This window comes from Tetrao urogallus (genome assembly GCF_951394365.1).
Source record: "Tetrao urogallus genome assembly, chromosome: 7".
Taxonomy (NCBI): Eukaryota; Metazoa; Chordata; class Aves; order Galliformes; family Phasianidae; genus Tetrao; species Tetrao urogallus.
The window spans coordinates 12767289-12784137 of NC_136820.1; the positions used below are offsets into that span (position 1 = coordinate 12767289).

A 16849-nucleotide genomic window follows, 5' to 3' on the forward strand; every position below is an offset into this window, starting at 1 on the left:
AATTACAATAAAAGGAATATATCCAATTTACTAACAAGAACACATCTTCTGATGGCAAGAACACTTAGACGATGAAACAACCTGCTTAATGAGCTAGTTATGGCTAAGTAAGAAACATTTGAGATGATATTAATTCAAAGCACTCAAGTTTTTTGAATGTATAGTGTCACGTGTTTCTAAATTTCGCACAAAGAACAAGTTAAACGATCAAAATTTTTTTTGGTAGGAAGATAGCACTCATTTCGTGTTTGTGAGGTTTCACAACATTTAACAATACATCTAACAAAACTTATACTGGCAAGACAATATGAGATCCTTAGGGAGATGCAGATCCTACTTACAAACACTGTTAAATGTATCAGTGAGCTATCAGTAAGAGCTAGTTGCTGGATCTCCTAAGTCCCCAAAACTTGCATAGAAATGATCCTTTTTCAATTTCAGTTCAACACAAAGCAAGCTAGCACCTTTACCTACGCAAGCATTAAGGCATTTGCCTCGCTTCGTTCTAAAATAATGATATTATTATAAGGAGTTAAATTGTGAAGAACGCTCATGACCTAACATTTGCCACAGAGCAACTACTTCTACAGGATGGTGAACATAAATGAACACTGATTTTAAACATTGAATTTGCCAAAGAACATTTTCATTGCACGAAGACTTAAAAATAGCATTTTGAATGTAACAACAGATTTAAATGGAAAAAAAAAAAAAAAGGATTAAATATTTTCTTTGGGCTTCTGAAGCATTTCTTTATAATTAACTTTGCTTGACTTTACTGCCCTTCTGAGTAGGGTGGACACCATATACCCAAAAGGCTGACTGCATCAAAGGGTCACAGCACATTCTCTAACGTAACATGGCATGGAGCTTGCCCAGAAAAGGCCCCATAAACTGCATTCACCCCACATTTAAAATCAGAGTGCTTTGTGCAGCACACAGTTTTGTTTAGGAGCAAGAGAGTAGAATTTCCAGGGGGAAGAATCTCCATTTAAAGCCACTTCATAGATTTCACACTCTTTTATGTGGAAAATTAAAGATTTATGAGGAAAAGAGGCACTGTGGGTCTAAAATAATTAAGGTGATTTCCTCACAGAGTTGAGTTCTCTGCTCAGAAACAGAGGGCTGCTTCTCCTATATTGCTCCACTTCTAGAAGCCGGGCTTTTGACATGAAGTTATCATTTCTGAACATCCCTGGGATGCTCTAATTGAGTATCCAGAATATTAAATGAAACAATGCATACACTGATGAAAAGAGTGGATCTTAAATTTTATCTTTGGTTCATTTTTTTGCACACAGAGATATTACAGGATCCTGTATTTTCCCTCCTTTGTTGCCTGCAATGTTATGATAGTTGCAAAGAAAATAAAAATAATGAAACATACTGTTAGAATTTGTCTCCTAACTAATCAGCTCCTGTGAAACCATTTTTTCAGTGTCTGCCTTTTTCTTTGCACATATATGACAAAACCATTATCTGGTTAAGTTAATTACTTCTTCTCCATTGCTTTGCAAACAGCTGTTGTACACTAGGCATGATGTTTGCTATTAATAAATGTGCCCTTCAAAGAGAAAATTAACAATGTTTTATTTTAGTTGCAAAAACAAAAAAAATTGTTACACATTGAAGATTACTGAAATACTCTGCCAGGAATTTCTTTTTCTTTCTTTTTTTTTTTTCTTTCTTTTTTTTTTTTTTTAAAGACAGATTGTGTACCATTTTGATTCTTTTTACAGCTTCCCCCATTTTGCATTTCTGCCCACAACTAGCAGACACAAATGTAGGGCACATTTCAGATAAAAAATGTTAAAATAATTATAATAAATCTGTAGTGGATCAGCCTGCGTGATTAAAAAAGAAATTCTTCTGAATACAAATGTTTGTGCCATTAGAACTGCAACAAGGCTGTAGCTGACATGGAAAGATGACGGATCCCATTCTCAGGGAAAGTGAGAAATCAGCTCTTGAGCATGAATACAACACTCATTTCAATAAAGAATTGCAGTGTAGCTTCTTCTGTGAAGGAAAAATGCCAGAAGCAGCTGATCACATTTACCTTAGGAGACTTGAGTGAAAGGGAACTGGAAAACGGGAATGGTCAGATCATAATCCTTTCAGAACACAGTCATCAAAACCAGTGAACAGGATGTCACTGTCACATTCATTTATCTGTTTGACTACTATATTCTGTTAGTATTTTGCCATTGCTTATTTACAGGTACTAGAGAAGCTTATGTCAGAGCAAGTACACATACACAGACTGTGTCTCCAAAATACACCACTGGATGCAACAGCATAAAGCTTGTGATCAACTGCTTTTGTGATATGTACATATGAACAAATATGGCAGTGACATATGAAATAGTGACAGCTTATGTTTCAAGGCAGTCAAAAAGGGCCATTGCATGATTTCACACATTTCTCATTCACATATTAGGGAAATAAACGTATCTTCCATTTCCAGAGGTCATAAATGAAGTAAAGCAACTGGCAGACTGGTGTAATTCTAATCACTTCTATATCATAGCATATGCCTCTGAGTACTTAGAGCACTATGAGCGCTATGTCATGATGCATTAACTGACATATCACATGATTTTCTTGTCTTTTTGTCTACTTTCTTCAAGATAAAAATTCCTCTTTTTACAGTAAAGTGATGTTTAATGTACACGTATTTATAAATGATAGCATTTGGAGCACATCAAAATTCCTAGTCTTTCCAAATTCCTGGAATCTACGTGTGATTGAGTTTTTGACTAAGCAACCTCATCTTTTTGAGGATCAATTCCATTATGGCAAAAGGAAAGATGATTGAGGACTACTCTGAAATTGAAAGTGTTCAAAGCACCGCCACTGTGTAGATCTTAAATTTTCCAAGATATTCCAAGGAAGCAAATAAAGCGAGCAGAGGATAGGAGGACAGAACAGTCTTATCATATTCGCTTCCCTTGTGTTTCCAGCTTCTGCCCACTTGGTGTCTGCATGGCACTGGAGTTGTATTCTCAAAAATACCACCTTGGGGCAATTTACACTGCTTTACTAACCACATTTTCAGAAACTAACTTTTACACGTGTACCATAATAATTTCACCATTGCAAAATCTAAGCTCTCTGTATAACCTCTGATGCCAAACACTGGTTTAACCCAGCATGATGATTGTTAATACAGTTGTTGAGATCCTTGCAAGTCCACAATAAGCAGAGAACAGCCAAAGAGCGTTGTTTGGCAAGCACAAACTCAAGGACAATTTGCTAAGATCAGGCCATCTACTAATGCTACATCAGTACTTCTATACTGCATGCTACAGTATGCAGCAGTGTTCCACATACACTACTATGTATAGAGAATTCATTTGAACTCAATGAAGCACCTGCTGAATTTGTATTGCTGAAATAGGAAGCAGATTCCTACTATTTTGTATGTCCTACTATTTTGAAGGGAGAAAACCTTTCGGCTAAAAAGCATATGCTTGCTTACTTAGACTGTTGGTAAGAATATGCAGGTGCATGTTCACTGGATGTTTCCACTGTCATCTGTTGCTGTTGACCACTGGCTTCCTGTGATGAAGATGCTACTGTTTGTGGAGAAGTATCAGCAACAACACCCTAAGGAGTCAAATAAAAACATGAAAGGTTACTGTTTTTACTCGCTTCAGTTAATTACATAAAAGAATCTCAGTACCAGATCACTATTCCTGTATTTCTCTTGGAGCACTGTACGGTTAAAAGAGCTTGGAAAAAGCAGAACCATATGCTAACACAACAAACTCAATTAGCTCACAAAGAGATAATCCAGCAGTGAGAATCCTCCTTAGTGTACCAACCTCTCCAGTTCTCACAAGCTGAACTGGGAAACACCTACGCATTTTGAAATGTTTCTCTGGTTACTGAAAGACAAAAATTCTGCTGACTTCAGTGAAATGTGGGTTTTACTTTTTGTCTTTCTTATAACGAATGTAAGGCTCTCTGATGTTCATGTACTTAGCCCAACTTCGCAGTGAAATCACTTTCATTTCCTTTGAATTGCAATGCGATAAAAGGCAGAAATTAGGTCCACCACCTTCAATCTATTACATGTCCAGCAGAAGTCAAGCTGCCTTAGAAAAGCACTGCACTACCGTACACAGCGCATTTATGCATGATCTCTTTCAAAGATAAACTTACCCAACTGTAAAGATTTTATTACTTAAGTCAAAGCTCCAATAAAGTTTTGTTTCAATTGTAAATTTGAAAAAAGTGATTAGATACACAAAAGTTGATGTGCATGGATTTAACATTACATTCCATTTCTTAACTATTTGGACAGTCTGAATCATGCTATTAAATCTAACAATTTTGCATGCTTTCAAAGCAATCTATTTTCTTGCCTTTACTCTCACATTTGATGTGAGACACAAAAACAGTACTATCAGATCTCTTCAGGGAACAAACTATTACTGTATCACATACAACAGAGCCAGAAGAGGGAGCACAAACCACTTGTTTTGTTTTCATTTGAGTCTTATGTAAACAAGAGGTAGTTTATTTCATATTATCTGTGAAAAAAATGATAGTTTCATTTCTCCATTTCTCAGAAATTCTTCATGTCTGTTGAGACTGTGTTATTTTTTTTTTCCTGTGTACTTCTTTTGCCTTTATGATTCTGCTATTGTCCATCTTGAGAATGTAAGCTCTCTGGGGCAGAGACCCTATACAAATAAACAATAGCAGTAATAGCATCACTAGATCAGATCAAGACTGGCTATATATTCAGATAATATTTGATTACTATGTCACATTATTTCACTGGACATGAATATAACAATGGTGAGAAGAGTACAGGAAGAATTAATCTCTTATAAGCACTGGTCATTACTGATGGATGAGCCGCTCTTGTCTCCACCCCACTATCTCCTTTTGATTTGGATTTGTACCTCATTTGTGCCTCATTTAGTACCTAAGAATAGCTACTAAAAGAGGCACTCATGCACCATTTGCAACCAAACAAGGCTTATGGGAGTATTATCTTCAAGCAAAAAACAAAATAAAACAAAAAAAAAACCCTGAAGATTTGACTGGCACAGCGTGACAAAAAAAGTAGAAGCCTTTTCTGAGGACTCTCATTTAGAAATTTCAGTAATTGCACAGAACTAGGAAAAAAAACATGAGTTCACTTGACTGCTGGTGGAGCCACACCAAAAGTATCACTAACACAGCAACTCCAAAGCACAGAACAGCAACAGTACCAACTCAGAAACTCCATACAGCTCAAGGCAGAAGTATGGAGACCCTGGAACACTTCGTATTACCCTACAGAAAGGAAGAAGTTATTAATGAAAAAGAGTAGCACCAAAAAGAAGCACATATTGAAGAGGATGACAAGGCACCCTCCTCTCACTGTGCTCGGTGGCCCTTATAATGCTGCACAGAAGTGGAGGCCGACCTGATTCTCCCGGCAGCTTGTGGTCTACAGGGTTGAGTAAATACTTACTCATTAGACTGTCATCAGCATGACTCAGCCCCAAGGAGGGAGGGAGCGAATCCTTCCTCAAGGATGAAAAAGCACTCAGTCAGTGCAGCATCCTCCACGTCTGTATATACAAGAGGAAGGTTTCCATTGCTCAATCACTTTTCCTGGTGGCTAAATATTTCAGCAATTACCTATACTTGTTAAGGACCACATCAAACCCTCTTGCAGTCTTCTTTTCTTGCAATCTCTTTTGCATTTGTGGTCTGCCTGCTGGGATTGTTTTCCTGTCGCTTCCCATGTCCCCTCCCAAGTACACGGGGAAAAAAAGACAGTCATAATCACTGTTGTTTTATTCCATGTCCTGCTGTACAGCAAAACAAAAGCAAAATAAGAGCCCCTGCAAATAATAAGTAAATTAAAAGGGAAAATAACGTAAAAAAAAAAGAATGTGAAATCTTAATTTTAAAAAAGCTGGAAGATGTACCATTCCATAAAGTGATTTTAGGCCCCTATCAAACAGCAGGTACAGTGAGGAATCATAGATGTAAGAGTTGTGTTACCCCCTCACACTGCTTTCAGGGATGGAGGTAAACTTACTTCAATAGGGACAGCTGTTGGAGGCACAGGAGTGTACTGGGGAATGTAGGTCCCTTGCATAGGTGCAGCAGCAGTCATGTACTAGAACAAACCAAAGACAAATTGACATTAGAAAACTACAGTTGCAAAAATAATCACACTGGAAGCGTGACACCGTTTCTATTTTCTGTATGAAATTTGCTGATTCATGTATAGTCTTGTTTTGATTGAGGATTTTAATGAATTGTAAGATCACCTTCTAGCTATTAAAAATCATAATCTTGAACTTCAAAGTCAGGTCACACTTGAGTACAATACTGTAATCAATATCTTGCTGATATATTCAGATTGTATCACTGTTTCATGTACTTCTTCAAATTGAGACTCCTATTTGTTTTTATAAACAAAATGGTAAAGAGTCATGACAATATATATATATATACATACACAATATATATAATATTTAGAGAAACAAAGAGTCTAAACAATCTTTTGGAATCTTATTTGTCTTATCTTACAAAACACAAAGCATGGAATTTGACAGATTTATTCCTGCCCATAATTAGCCCTATCATCAAGAACATTTTTGTTTATAGTTGTTTGTATCCAAGACAGGAAGACATGTTTGGGAGCACCTGCTTTTGTACACAGTAGTCTTAACCAGATTCTTACAGATCATTTTTAATATCCAAAGATCTCTTATACAGATTTTGAAGCTGCTCCCAATTGTTATTACAGCAACATGTGTTACTGAACTTCTTTAAAACATTTTCTCTCCCAAGTACTACAAAAGAGTCTTTTTTTTTTCCTAATTCATAAGTGCGTATGGATTTTGCAACAGATTGTTCAAGTTTTCAAATAAGGTATCAATTAAGTTATCAGATCCACACATACTTTTCTTTCTACAATCCAGTCCCAACTGCACGTCTTCACTGACAAGAATCTCAGGATGTGCCCAATCACACAATGGACTGTATGACACTTCCACTACATGTTATCTTCAAAGACACATTGAAGATCTGAATCAGCCCAGAATATATTTGATGAATTTCAAAATGAGTTAAATATAGCTTTGCTTCCTGGCAGGCTTGGGAAGTGTTTGAAGGATTTTATTCTGCTGTTTATAGTAAAATTTGCATTTAAAGAACTCACCTCAATTCTAAACTAACTGTCTGGTTTGATATGCCTGTCACAAACACGCATTATAAAATTACAAAGCAGGGTACAGACTCTGCAGCAGTGCTGGAGAACGGAAAATTGGGAGTCTAAGAGCTCAATTCTCCAATCTTCATTTGAATAAAAAGAAAAACAAGCATTTAAATGAAATTGGTTTCTGATGGAAAAAGCAATGAGAAATATAGGTGACATAAAATGTACACTTGCAGTATAAGCAGCATGTTGTTGTGTTGAAAATCATTACATTATTCGCGAATACAAATTCACAGCATTTTCCTTCCCTTCAGGCAGAGGGACAGGAATTTCCCCAGTGCATGTGTGTCTGTATCAGGCCACGATTTCCTGCAGCTCCTTTTTCTTCTTTTTTCAGAATGAGAACTTAATTCAATACTTTTTTTAATGAACGCTAACCCATCAAAGACATTAGGCCAATGATCCCTATTGTACTCAGTGCAGTTGGGTTATTATCCTGCCTTAAGGAATTACAGCAAGGCGTTTCAGAGCTGCTTCATTCTGCTTTGTAAAGCTGGGATTACATCTACTCTGCAGTATTGTTATGTGTCAATATTTAAGAATAACCTGAAGCACTCTTACAGTTCTGCAAAGACCTACAAGCATTTTAAATACCTGCGTAGCCTAGCTTCACTCGAATTTATAAATATTTTAATAACAAGTATTAATGTAAAGACTAAATTGGCCTTATTCATCTTAAACTTCCTCAGAGTTTTTCCCTGAACGCAGCAGATCAATGCAAGGCTCAAGAGGTGCAGTTATTTGCCTTTCCCTTACCTTGCACATAAACATATACAAGTTTCAATGCATGGATCTCAAGTTATTCACCTGACTTTTAATTTAGGCCTCGCCCCTTTTTACAAAATCCTCTGACATTGAGTTATGCAGTACAACAACTGAAACTGTCCAGAAATTACTTGATGTCTTTGCTGGCTCTCAAAGCACTGTTCTTGGTAGTGCAAAGGAAAGGAACATTCCAGTTGTGCCAGACTGTATGAGGAACTGCAGGAATGTGACTTCTCCCTGTATATGACATATTCCGCTTGTATTAATGTTCACTGTAGTGGTGGTTCAACCTTTTGATTAAATCCCTTGTAGCTCTGCAATTAAAACAAGTTATATGGGCAAAATTAGTTGCACCAATGGCATAAAAGGAATAATTCTTTTGGCAAATAATTTGATCCTGATAAAAGTTAGTCAAAGCTTAATCCAGCAGAGGAGTTCTGCTGCTTAACGACTGGCCCTTGAACACAACAGCAGACTGATCCGTATTACAGGTACACACATTGTGTCCTTCATACAAATTGAATTTCAAAATATTCCTAATGTAATTACCTTTATGAGTTAAAAAACACCCTCCTCATTTCAGAAAAAAATATCCGGGGCAATAGTTAAACATGTTAGCAGTGCTTGGAACTGATTCTCTGTCTCCCCATACTCTCGCATAAGGATCCATCAAGGCTTTTGTAAAAGACTGCACACAACTACAAAGAACAACTGGGGCTTAATTCTCAGAGATATATACCAACATAATTGGTCTTAAGTATTTAAACTCTGCTTAGGTACAGAGGGAATCCCAAATGAGATCACATGAATTCAGGAGTGCCTGCCCTGGTGGATCTATTTTCACCAAGGGAAGCTTAACACTGAGAAGCTGCTCTAAGCTAGTCTGTTTATTTAAAGTATGATGAAAGAGGAAGACAGATTCATTTTTGTTAAAACTCACATTAGCTCAATCAAATTCACATGCATTTATTCTGTTTATGAGGAACATAATCCTAATCCTTTCTCTCACAGGTTGAATACCTTAAAGATTACCTAGTGCTGAGGTACGGTATCAGTGGACTCTAATTAATACATTAATAGCTTTGGCTAATGCAAGAGATGAATTTCTCTTGATGAATATTCATGCTTAATAGTTAGCTGAAAAGTCACTATAGAACAGGACTACAAAGTTTCCTGAAAACTGCATTTCAGTTGCTTCCACGCTCAGCACAGACCGAGCCCCCTGGAGTCTGTCTCTCTCCCTGGATCCCCTTGTCACTTTACCTAGCTATTCTGTAAAATGCAATGCTCTAGATGGGGTGAAGTGACTTCTTCTGGAAGACGCTGGGAGGTGGAAAAATGGATCTGAAAACTGGTGAGATTCAGAAGGAAAGTTAAACAATTGATGACCACCCTACACAGTACCACACAGGATGAAATTCTGCTTTATGGACATACCCTAGTTCATATGGCTTCCCACCTATCTCAAGAAATGAACATAACCTGGATGTAGACAAATGGCAAAAAAGAAGACATCTCTGTCACAAAACTGTCACTGAGATTTATCTTCATGAACCTATAAACTCCATAAATGTTGCTTAAATTTTCTGTCCACATGTATGCGTTAGACAGCATGTCTCACATGATCAGCTTACCAGTACCCACTTAATTCCAGTAAGCATTACTATTGAAAGCATTGAAATAAGAGAACGTGAAAAATTAATCCAAGCCCGTTATTTCTTTGTCATACTTTTCCATCAGGATTAAAGATTCTTGAGCAAAAACGTGAACAGTTGTTCAACAAAGTATACACAAAGAAGAAGAAAATAACGTTAATTCTTCCTCAACCATACAGGCTTTGTGGGTCTAAAAGGAGAAGATGATCCTTCCTAGCAGTAAAATGCATAGTGACTCTACAGGCATAGATGATGATCTGGAGAGCACAAGGAAGCTTGTTTGGCATTTTGATTCTTTAAAAGCTGACAATTTCTACTACAAAAAAAGAAAAAAAGGGAGCATTACTGATAATTTACTTAACTTGTTTATAAACAAATAGTCTCTTCACAGAGAATATAGAGCCCATTGTTACAGTTGGTGTTACAGCTGGAAAGATTATCGTGATGAAAATGGGAAAAAAACAAACAGGGAAGGAAAGCTCATCTGTATCTGAATATCTAGGTTCACAAAAAAGACTCCACAGAGGGGGAATCTCCAGAAGGAGACCCTTCCTGAGTTGGCAGGGAGCCCTTAAATGGCATCTAGCAGGGTCACACAGCTGAATCGCCTTCACCTGTGCTCCCACGGCTGACTCAGACGTTTCCTCAGGTGATCAGTGGTTCAGGCTGTGACTCAACAGCTCCCATACAGCCCATGTTCTCCGCACTGAAGATGCACAGTGTTACAGTGTAATGCATGCTTTGCAGTACCTCACTGCTTCACTCAGATCGCACTTACCAGGCCACCAGTTTAGCCCATACGCTACATCAGAAATTCTGCTCACACCTTGTTCTAATGAGATTTTTGTTTTTACCTCCTTGAAATTCCTTGTGTGAAAAATACATAGGTAGAAAATAAGAAAGCAGTGATGCACCTGTTCTCCTTTTAGCTATTACCCTGCACAACTACAAGGAGTTAAATGAAGAGAGGTAACAGATGAGGTGCGATGAAAGGACAAAATGAAATTGTGGGAAGGATCATTATTAATTCAGAGGGCAACATCAGTTCTTACTGATCTGAAAACAGTGTGGTATCCCCGCCTGGCTCCAGCAAGGCTTTTTGAGCCTGCAGAAAACACTAAACACATAATAGTGGCAAAAGAGAAGAAAAAACAAGGATTAAGCAGCTGCCTGCACCAGGCAGTGCAAGGGAGTATATTGAGGAAAGACAACGGTTTCTCCCATCAAAGGTGGAATTGAGTGACATGCAGGGAATTTGCAATTTATATCAAGAGTTAGGTGCAGATAATGCCCAGTTATTCATTTGTCACAGCCAGCCTTTCTTGGGCCCAAGCTAGCAAAGAGTCTGGTAAATGCTAGCAAGTGAGATACATTGCAAATGCTTCTCATGCTAGCCGTTAATTGCTGAGCTTCAACTGAAACAGTGCCTGAAAGAGTAAGCAACTATTGCAAGATTTCATTTATACCCCCAGTAGAATTTGGACACACACAGTTTAAATTCTGAAGGTCACCTTCAGCAGTAACATAAGAAACCACTCTGAAGTACAGCTCTGTGTGTAAGCCCAGTTGCCTGTGAAACAGCACAGCTGTGATTGCAAGAAGGCTACTAATTGTATGCTAACTCTCTTGACCACTATGAGTATTGTGAGATATTACAGAGCGGCAACAGTGGATAAGCTGATCAACACTAAACATATCTTCTGGAACAAAGAAAATCAGAATTCACAAAATGTGACATTAACATGTCAGTTTGTCGTAGGTTCTGAAACTGAGAGCAACACTTCCTCAGGATTAATACGCTTATTAAGCACACAAGGAGCAACGAGCAAGTAATAAGCATAGAAGAAAAGGCTTTACAAAATCCATGTGAAAATTCATCTTTCTGCTGTTTGCTTTGTTTTTCTAGAAACATCTATCTGTTTCAAGAATCAAAGATGGCTTTCCTGATTTCATTGACCCGTGTGCTCCTGAAAAGGCACAGAGCCCTTTCAGCCAAGGTTAGAGACAAACTGCAGAATCCCTATACCAGTTTTGCTGGTGAGCATTTGCCCCCACAGCAGCCTGCTGTGGAGAGATTAAATGGGTCTTATGAGAGTAAATGCTAACCCATGTATCTGAAATGAGCAGGGATTCCAGAAACCAATCTTTGGTGATTATTTGTGGTTCCATATCACTGCATGGGCTACAGTACAGTGATAATGACATAGCTTTTAGGATTCTGAGAATTACTGCCAGGATTTGTTTGTACGTGTTTTTTTATTTTATTTTATTTTTTTTAAACCATCTGAGAAGTCTAGACACTGCATCACTAACAGAATTATGTGAAAACATTTGCATTGCTGGAAAACTGAAGAAAATGAGACTGTTGGCTGGATTTATTTTTACCACTTTTATTTTTTTTCCCTCATGAAGGAAACCTGCCCTCTCACTTTTAAATCTCTTTCCCTGCAAAGAAAAACGGCATCTCTCATAGATCCCTGGGAGGTGGTTATGACTTTAATGAAACATAGAATAAAACAGCTGTATTTTTTTTGTCCCTGGTTCCACCTTCTCATTTGAAAATACCCTGTTTTCCAGCAGAAAAGAACATTGTCCTGCTGTGTCCTCTTATCCCACAGTCCAGCAGGGAGATGCAGAAACTCAGAAGAAAGACCATCTACTTCATCAGTGCCGGTAGCGGCTCGATGAAATACAATATCCAGCAGCCACGGTTTTTACTTTAAACTTCAAATATCTTTTGCTGCCCAGAAGCATTCTCATCTTCCAGCTCAATCCTGTAATTATTCAATGGCTGTTATTAATCTTAGTTTTTTTCCCAATTAAAGAGTATGAGAATAAAAGCTATGAAGATTTTGCATATATTACAATATTTTTGCTAATAATTATAAGCCTGGTCTAAAATGTAAAGCTATTTTACCGCACAATTACCAAAGTCCTATCAAGAATAGCACTGTCATTCAACAGAATCTCATCACTGGGCCACTGCACTCATTGTTCAGGCAGAGAATAAAAATCTTTACAAGATTTAACCTTCCTTCCCTGCTGCTCAGTAATACGAATGTATTTAGGAACACTGGCTATCACTTCGCTTTCAACCTTCCTAATGAGATGTTACCTAATTCTCGGAGCAAGTTAAATGAAGGTAGAGAGAATAATAACTTTAAGAACTATATTTACGAACTAATCTCCTTTTCTCTTCAGGAGTTCTAAGCATCCTTCACAAATCCCTACCTTTGGAAATCAGAGTAATGCAAAGGTATCAAAGAAAGGAGCAGATAAGCTAAACCCCCTATAGTTAATGGTCTTTTCTTTTATTTCTGAATTTAGGCCTGCTACTAAAACAGAGTAATCAGGATTAATCAGATAAAAACTATTTAGAGTAAACAAATGTGAGAACAGTCAGATCACTGCATACAGCTGTGTACTAGCATACAAAATACTACGTTTGCAGAAACTGTAGGTAATGCAAAGAGCAATCCAGGAACGTCTACAGAAGCAGATAAACCAAAAATCAGCACATTCATCCTAAGCAGATTTTAGAGTCTGACGGCTGGTATTAGAATGAAAGCTAGTGAAAATCCCAGGTTGTATTCAGATATCTCACTAGTGTCCGAAAAGACAGAAAATGGAAGTAAAACCATCAGAATGTGCAAATGAAGTTCCCAATTTGATATCTTTCACTAAAGGCAAGTGAAACTCCTTTTAAGATAATTTCTTTACATGAAGTTGTTCACATTATGTTTTTCAGCCTGTATGTGGCTATGGAACGCAGCCTCAGATAGACAGCGATGCTGGTAGTCACTGTCAGTGGACCTAGTTCTGTGATACTTTCGTTCTTGTCGTCCTTGTGACAGTCTCCACTGCGAGAAGAGATCTAAGGGGACTGTATAGAACTGTACATGGACTCTCCATGTATGACTGCACATATGAATAGCCATATGAATATGCTTTTTTGCATAATTCTCAGTATCTAATGGGTCTGATGAATACATTTGCAAGAGAGCAAGAATACTCCTGTGCTTAAAAAGGAGAAAGACTCTGGCACTGCACTTTCAGTTCATGATTTCTCAATTTTTTCAATTCTTAACCAGTTATCTAGAAAATTAGCATTTTTAAGTTTTTCCTAATACCCTCTATGTATCTATTCTGTCAATGTACATTATGACATCTCAGGATAAGTTTTCTAGCATGGGTTAGAGCATGATTTATTAGACTGTCTTGACTGCAGCACCCTATATAAAAACAGGGTACAGTGACTATTCTGTTACATTCTTTTTTTTTTTTTTTTTCACATTCTGTATACTGAAAAATAAAGGTGTGATACAGCAGAATTATAGCTGCTTCTTCTGAAACAGAAATTCCCTATACACCCCAATGGCTAGAAATTTCTATGAATTTCCATCCGAATGCAATTCCATCAATTAATCCTTGATGAATGGCTGCTAGCAAGAACAAGGAAGCCCGATCTGCATATTATACTTTCAACCCAAGTAAACAAATAACCGTGTCAGTGAAACTCTCAACACATGAGCATGTTAAGCTATTATTAGTAACACATCCATTTATATGAACAAATAATTGCTTTTTAGAAGTAAACGTATCTTCCAGAGGCTATTACATCTTCATGAATTTGAGGAGCTAAAGAGGAGACGAGTGTCTCCAAACATCCACATAGTATGGATGAATCTGTTAATAAAACAAAATGAGAACTGCTTAGACTTATTAAACTATAGTTGTTCATTAATCACATACACCTTCCATTTGCTCTTTCAGATTAGGCTTAAGAGTGGATCAATTGTCCATAAAAAAGAAAAAAAAATAGTAAAAACACACACAAAAAAGGTACTTGCATTAGTACTTCTAATTAATATGAGAAATTTAGTATTTCTAGTTTTCCAGTTTCCCGGAAACAGGACTAATTTCTTCAACTATTGCCTGATCGAAACACAGTAGTAAGATAATAGCATCGCACCATCAAACTACACCTTGGCTATTCTTAAAAGAAGCTGAAATACAGTATTACTTTGTCTCTAGAAGACCCCTCCAATCTAAAATATTTTGATAAGCTGTAATGAAGGGTATCACTGGCTGTAAAAAAACAAAAAATCATCTCAAAGCTTCATAGAAAACAGCTGTCTGCATGCTGCATTTAGAAATTTGCCAATCCAATGAATACAAAATACCTTGCAAGTGTAGTGTGTGTTTCCTTTTGGGGCTCATACTGGCAGCTAACAGTGGCAGCAGGGATAACTTAAAAGCCAGCCTTCCTGTATTTATGGTGGACATGAAATACCAGGGTTGGGCAGGGTGAAATGCATTCCCTGTCTTCTATGGGATTTGCTGGGCCCTCACACCTTAGCACAAAAGCAAAAGCATGCTCCTATTAGGTGTGTTTAGCCAAATCTCCTGCCAAACATGCACTCAGGCCTTCCAAGATGCTCAACATGGTATTGGGATGGCTTAGCATAGAGTCTGCAAGCCCCAGGAACTCAATTCTATCCGGAACTTGGGTGAAGCTCTGAAAGATTTTTGTCTCCTCCTGCGCACCTGGGAACCAGCAGTCCCTGTGCAGGCTTTGAGCTGGTGTCCTGCTTTTCTTCCAAGAAATCCCACCATGTTACCTGCACAAAGCAACATTTCTAGTCTTTTCCAACTTGTCAGCCACATGCCTACTAGGACTCATCTCTTCCTAAGTGAGCAGACCTGTAAGGCAACTCATCAAGAGATCTGGAAGCCAGCCCAAATCATCGGACATGCTAAGGCTGCTCTGGAACACAAAATCCTGGCTGTGTTCTGCAGCTGCTGCCTGAAAGCTGACCTGGAGCAGGACAGTAACCAAGAGGGATGTTTATACCAGTTGGCAGCTGTCAGGATCTTGGGGAGTGTATTTTGTGTTGCAAACACCGTGAGTCATTGTTTCCAAAATTTAATTTTTGCTAAGAATTTCTGGTACGTGGGAGAATCTTTCTGTTTTGAGGTTTTAGAAGATGAATCAGAATGAAACCAAATTTTGTAAAACGAATTTCCCACAAACTGGAAATCCTGAATGTTACTCAGCTAGCTCCTCTTCTGTCTGTAACTTAGTCAGAAGTATCAGCCATGGTCACAATTGCTCAGGATAAGAAAAATACAAAGTTTTAACCTTTAAGGGTTGATGGCAACTTTAACACATCTAAAGTACTATGCTTAAAAATAATGCAGAACAAAAGAGAGTTTCTCGTTAGCCTATGAATTTGTCTGTTCAAATCTTTAAATGTATTTACATTGTCATTAGCTCCGTCACATGGCAGGGCTGTGAAAGGTGGCTGCAGAATTTTGTGAGGGCTTCATTTTCCCATTATCCACAAAACTCTGAAATTACCCTGGGAGAAAGGTCCCCTTAAAGTTAATGCCAATGCTCTACTGTGACAGTGTTAGAGTATTACAGAGGCTGTCAAGTCTCCTAATTACCAGCTGTGGGAGGATCCCTGAAACATCAGCACCATCAGCTCTGGGACTGCATAATCAAAGCAGAAACACTGCCTATTAACAGGGTGCTGGCTAAGTGAGCTGAACCACATCGCATGGCCATGTCATGAGCTTGTCTGCAATGGAATGAGTTACTTACACTGTTGAACTCCTGAACTTATTTTGTGGTAAAAGTTATACAGAACCTCTTCAAGTTTGTCACTGTTTAATCCAAATGACAACGAAAGGAAGGAGAGGGGGAGAGAAATACAAAAAAGTTTTTTTAAAAAGGAACGAAATGAAAACTGAAAGAAGGGAAAAAATACCTGATCAGTCAAAATGCAGTCATCTCACTTTATCTTAAACTTTCTTGTTTTGTCATCTAACTAATTCCCCCTGAAGGTGCCTTGAAGAGGTCCCTTCAGAATATATATCATCTTTAAGAACTGCTTGTCTTTCACGCTACTCCATGTACTGTTTCCATTTCCTGGTACAGAGATGCTTAATTTTGTTTGAGAAAATGTGATCAGCACAGCTGATGAGACACAAATGAAGCAATCACTTGATGCTTCAGCTCTGAATCCACTGTGTATGGCAACTGAAGTCTTAGGCAACCTGAGGTTTTTTGTTTTTTTAAGGGAAAGTAAACACCTTTTCACCATAACACATAATTTAATATAGCTTTATGGGTATGCTTAGTACTTATTTTTCCCAGAATCACATTAACAATGCTTGAAGGGGCCAA

General features: G+C 37.8%; 1 protein-coding gene across 2 annotated transcripts in view; it reads right to left on the bottom strand.

The window, feature by feature from the left end:
• Positions 1-3477: 3477 nt before the first annotated feature.
• RBMS3 (RNA binding motif single stranded interacting protein 3) overlaps positions 3478-16849 on the bottom strand; it is a gene marked incomplete at both ends in the record, with an annotated part of 439102 nt that continues 425730 nt past the window's right edge. For both annotated transcript variants that reach the window (XM_079538692.1, XM_079538691.1), the window contains 2 exons: positions 3478-3609; positions 6050-6130. In XM_079538692.1, coding sequence (XP_079394818.1) covers positions 3478-3609; positions 6050-6130 — 213 coding nt within the window. The remainder of the gene's footprint in view (positions 3610-6049; positions 6131-16849) is intronic.